The sequence below is a fragment of the Sinocyclocheilus anshuiensis genome, unplaced genomic scaffold, assembly GCF_001515605.1.
Source record: "Sinocyclocheilus anshuiensis isolate Anshui unplaced genomic scaffold, SAMN03320099.WGS_v1.1 scaffold535, whole genome shotgun sequence".
Taxonomy (NCBI): domain Eukaryota; kingdom Metazoa; phylum Chordata; class Actinopteri; order Cypriniformes; family Cyprinidae; genus Sinocyclocheilus; species Sinocyclocheilus anshuiensis.
Window position 1 is genome coordinate 818,796 of NW_015551063.1, and position 5,731 is coordinate 824,526.

The 5,731-nt window shown below is 36.2% G+C and overlaps 1 protein-coding gene across 1 annotated transcript in view; it reads left to right on the forward strand.

Moving 5' to 3' along the window:
* Window positions 1-4,723, forward strand: part of LOC107662039 (homeobox protein EMX1-like) — an 8,469-nt gene extending 3,746 nt beyond the window's left edge. Inside the window, exons 2-3 of the mRNA XM_016451897.1 lie at window positions 2,309-2,493; window positions 4,115-4,723. Coding sequence (XP_016307383.1) covers window positions 2,309-2,493; window positions 4,115-4,282 — 353 coding nt within the window. The 3' untranslated portion in view covers window positions 4,283-4,723. The remainder of the gene's footprint in view (window positions 1-2,308; window positions 2,494-4,114) is intronic.
* The last annotated feature ends 1,008 nt before the right edge of the window (window positions 4,724-5,731 follow it).

Consider the following 5,731-nt stretch of genomic DNA (forward strand, 5'->3'; position numbering starts at 1 on the left):
TGTGTGTGTTTTATTTCATCAAGTCTGAAAAACTGGAGGGAGGCAGCGTCACAGGGAACACACATTCTGTAGGAGAGACCAAAGGGTCCGGTCTCTTTCTTTCCCACTATAGGCCACCCTTCTCCCTGCCTCTAATGAGAACAGCACTGACAAGACCAAACTTGTTTGTGCCAAGGGAATGGTAGTAAAGCTGATCTGGGTGCCATCTGGTTCCCTTTTCCTCATGTTGGGGGCTTTCTTGCCGTGGATAGGCCAGTGTGTGTTTGAGTCCAAAGCCCCGGAGGGTCTCCCAGCTCTTCAGGAGGCTTGAGTCTCAGTCAGTGTTCTGGCCTGCCAGTCTGATCCACCACCTCTCTCGAGAGACGCCGAGGTGATGCCACACATGCTGATGATGCCAGACCGAGAGCGCTGAGCGCACACAAAAACACCAATCACTTTGATTCGAAAGTTTCGAAAAGTTGCCACTAACACTGAGGTCGGTTTTGGTTGGTTGGCGCTCACTGCACCTTAAGGAAGGTTTAAGGAGGGCTTTTCAACACCTTCAAACCGCCGAGAACTCATTATTTACATTCTTGCACCCAGCTCCCCTCATTTTTGCACGGAGATGTCTCCATTGTTTTTGCCTGTGGTGTTCAAAGCGTTTTCAGCACGCCAGCTGAAAGCAGTCGTCAATGACAGTGCAGTGACAGAAAATATGCACCTTTTAGTAAAATTGAAGTAAAGGTCGTACATTATTAGGACCTTTGGGAAGTCTCTGTTAGTGAAGGCTTGCATCGTAGACCAATACAAACTAGTCATTTTGTGCATGGAAGCAAACACCCTAAATGTTGCAACTGGCCAAAAATGTGTGTTTTTTTTGTCCGTATTGGGATGTGTGTAGACGACGTATTATTAAGCAGGCAACACAAGTTGCTGTGTTTGAGAGTTGAAGTTGCTTCTCCTCTGAAAGGAGTCAGTTCAAAGCTATTGTGTGCAGATAAAGGGTTGGTTTTGGAGTTTTCAAAGAGACTTAAAGTCTGAACAGCCTCATGCTAATCTGCTTTTCATCGTCTGGTGATGCCATTAGTAAGCTTTTGTGCCCAGAACTGGTCCATCATTGTGCTTTCTTTGATGATGAGTGTTAAAACTGAATGGCTTCTGTGTAAACTTAACTCTTATGGCTAACCATTTGGATTTAGGTTAAATTAGTTTGCCTAAATTTGTGGCTAGAGGATTTAGTTGCTCTTTGGAATTGTGAAAGTTTTTCTGGATGACTGAATATATTTAATAACTTCCATTTGATATGTTAATATGCTTTCAGCAAATGCAGTTTACACATCCATTTGTTTATGAAAAAATGTTTTTCTCTCTTTGTGTGTTTGCAATAGACGGCATACGGACTCTGCCCTCCAGATGTTGTCTGGGGTCGAGCAAAGATCATGTTTGCCCTGAAACTGACACAGACTAAATTTTTACCATTCCCTAATGTTGAATATAATCAGACCAAATGTAAGGGATTCAGATTTGCTTAACTGACAATTAAGATATTCATCACAATGGTTTTACATCTTTTCAACCATGGATGTCTATTTATATTTTAGAAGCAATATTTCAAAGCCTTGCATTTGTATGAAAATCAGGATAATGCCATATGATGAGGGCTCATGAGTCATTAAAGACTCGTCTCTGAATGCACGGAGACATTGGGTTGGTATGAATGATGCGGTGGGAACACACTTTACATCAGCCGTGTCTGGAACTAACCTGGAATTATTCAAATCGACTCATGTGGCTCAATTAAGACATGCAATCCTGCGCTTAATGTCTGCATTGCTGTGCCTATGTAAAGCACTTATTAAAAGCATAACGAGCCTTTGGATAATGCATCTGCTAAATGAAGAAATGTCATAGGACAGATACTTTATTATTCTAAATAACTCTAAAAGAATTTTGTGAATGCACATGTAATGCTATGCACATATGGAATGAAATAAAAATCGGTTACATTTCAAAAGCAATGCAATGACATCATTATTATGTCAACAGAAGGTTACTAAAAATGTAACACTGAAATTTGAATGAAAATGTATTTAGACATTTAAGTCACAATTTAAAATCTTAAAAGTTTATGAATGTGTTGAAAAAAAAATTGCCCACTTCCTAATTAACATGTACTCTTTACTTCTTACTATTACTAATGCTCTCACAGTCTGTTTTCAGATTTTTTTAAAAGAAAGTTTTAGATTATTTATTTATTTAAAATACAACTATAAAATTGTCAACTTCCTAATTAATATGTACTCTTTATATAATTGCTTCTTGTCTCCAGGTGACGACAGTAGCCCGGAAAACCTGCTGCTACACGGACCCTTCTCTCGCAAGCCCAAGCGCATCCGCACGGCCTTCTCCCCTTCGCAGCTGCTCCGGCTGGAACGTGCCTTTGAGAAGAACCATTACGTGGTGGGAGCCGAGCGGAAACAGTTAGCCAATGGGCTGTGCCTGACAGAGACGCAGGTAAGCAGGCAGAGGCGTCAGGGTCGATCCCTCCAGCGCACACGGCTGCATTCCACCACACACACACACACACACACGACATGAACGCACATTTACTCTAGTTTCCTCACAGGATGGAAGTAATTCATCATTCATTGCCTTGGGATAGGCCATATAAATTCCAAAGCATGTATACAACATGCAATAATTGGTTATTTTCCCAATCGTCTGTACATACATTCGCATACATATTTGTGTAAGATTGCTAGGCTTGAGCAATACCTGTTGTGACATACGGAGGGGTCCAAAATTCTGAGGCACCTTTGAAAACCTGGGATTTAAAATCTGAACCTGGAAATAAATGAAAAAATGTAATAAAAAATAATTAAATAAATGTTCTGACAAAAAATAATAAATATGTCAGATTCTGCACTGGTGGTTTTAGACAACTTTTGGACACCTGCTGTGAAACTTTTAAATCAAAACGTATAATTAATTAAAATGTAACATTTTCTTAAAGAGAGAGAGAGAGAGTGCATGTTAATTAGGAAGTGCACAATTTTATAGTGGGATTTTGAATAAATAAAGAAAAATGTACAACTTTCTTTAAAGAAATCTAACAACAACAAAAAAACTCTAAAAAATAGAGAAATTATTTTAGACACGTATTGTTTTTTCTATTTTCCGATACGTTTTTCAAATGTTAATTTTTAATTAAACGTTTACTTCCATGCTGATGATATCATTTTTAATATTTTTATTTAAAAATGCAAAACATTTACACTAGTGAACTTTTAATCGTTTAAATGAGTTATTTTGTATTTATAGCTACTTTTGGATGTTTTTTTAAATACTGTTTTATCCGTTTTCTGCTATATTTTTTAATTAAAAATGTTAATTTATAATTAAAATGTTTCATTCAAATTTTCATGCTCATAATCTGCAATTATTTTTTATTACATTATAAAAATGAAAAGCATTTTCACTAGTGGTTTCAGACTTTTAGGCACCTGCTGTGAATCTTTGAAGTTATTTTGTTTTTATACTTTTGTTTTGGATGTTCTTTAACACAGTGTTTTTCTCTGATATGTTTTTAAATTAAAAATGTTCAACTTTTTGTGCTGATATTCACCTTTATTTCAAATTTTTTAAGCTGATAATATCATTTATAATCAATTGTTTTTAATTATAAACATTCTAAACAGAAGCATTTTCACTAGTGGTTTAAGACTATACTGCTGTGAATCTTTTAAATGAGTTATTCTGTTTTTACATTTTTGTCTTTATTTCGAATGCTTTTTAAAATATTATTTTATCTGTATCAAGTAGATACGTTTTCACATATCGTGCAGTAGAGTTTGTAAAATGAAATGATTTCCTCACCAGATTGAGAGATTACGTCAATCATATTTCAAATAAGTAGCAGGCATAAGCATGTTTTTAAATATGGCATAATAATAGTGTGTTGGGAAATTATTTTTAATAGCAAACACAGTACTGGGAAGATTTGCTTCCCACTTTTTTTTTTAAATCAAAAAACAATAAAAATGCATAAAAACATCAATTAAAAAAAAAGTATATTTCTAAGTAATTGTTTTAAGCTGATATATTAAAGTGGCCTCTCTTTCTCATTCTTGTTAAGGTGAAAGTCTGGTTCCAGAACAGAAGGACTAAACACAAGAGACAGAAGCTGGAGGAAGAGTCACCGGACTCGCCGCAGAAGAGGAAAGGTACTCAGCATGTGAGCCGCTGGAGGGTGGCCACTCAGCAGGGCAGCCCTGAGGACATCGACGTCATTTCAGAAGACTGATATCATACACCTGCGCTATCCTGGGTAATAAACATCAGTCATGCTGATGGATCCCTGCCGCAAAAAAGCAAGACATTCTTCAGACTTTGTCAAGAATTGAACTTGGCTTGTAAACTAAGGAACTGAGTCACAGCCGGCTGCTGCTGACTTCTGATCACGCACAACAGAAGAAAGGACGATGACAGCAGCCGAACTACTCACAGAGACTGGAAGACTTCTGTATGCAAAACACATGGACCTCTTCATTTTGGATGACATTCCATTTTTGTATGTTTTTTTTGTTGTTGTAAGGTTTCACTTCTGTCTTGCTCCTTTATTATCAGTCAGAACATTTCCATCATAAAGTAGTATATTGGATGGCAAAGGTAATAAAACCACCTTAATGCATAGATTGATAAATGTTTTGTAGTGTTAGAAATTCAACGGCCACAGTCTAACAACAATAGGTCGATCCAGTGTGAGAATGAAATATCACTCATAGACAGTGTTGGGGAAAGTTACTTTTAAAAGTAATGCATTACAATATTGCGTTACTCCATGAAAAAAGTAACTAATTACGGTACTTAGTTACTTTTTATGGAAAGTAATGCGTTACGTTACTTTTGCGTTACTTTTTAAATCTGGACAGGGCTTGCTTGTTTGTTTTTCAAATAAAAAAGTTATATTTTTGGCAAAAATAAAAGCCTTTTCACACCAAAAGTAAAATGAATAAGCCTCAGGCTGAAGGGAAAGTAAATTTACGTCCGTACAGTAGAATGCAGAAGAAGTCATTTCAACACACTTCAACAATATTGCGTTACTTTACTAGTTACTTGAAAAAAGTACTCTGATTACGTAACTCGCGTTACTTGTAATGCGCCCCAACACTGCTCATAGATGTACTTCTAAAAAATGTTGTGATACTTTACAACTGGATGTTTGTATTTGACAAAGTGTCATTATTTTACAAACTAGGCCAATTTAAAGAGGTGAAATACCCTCCCATTCAGATATTGAGTCTTTCTAGAAAATCACTAGTGCAGTTTCACATTTGAAATGGTTTTATTTATTCCTTCTCTATGCATTTGAGCTCCAAACTCAAAATGATATTTTGTGTTTTACATCTGGGTTAAAGCTTATGGAAGATTTGACATGTATTGTGTGAGAATTACTTTCCCTTTTTTTTTAAATTGTTTGTTACCACGATGGCTCTTGAACTGATGTCAAATATCAGTGAACTAGAGAAGCTTAGAAAATGCTTGCATTTCTTTCTTCACTCAATTAAAAACACAAAAACAAAAAAATTCTCAGTCTAACCTCCAAGACCCCAGAATGGTTTGTAGCACTTCATAGCAGATTTCTTTAAGGTTAAAAGCACTGTAATCCCATCTGTTTGTCTTCATTGTTCAGCCAATTTTTGTTATGTGTTTGTTTAACTTTTTTTTCCTGCAGGCTATTAGATAATAAAAC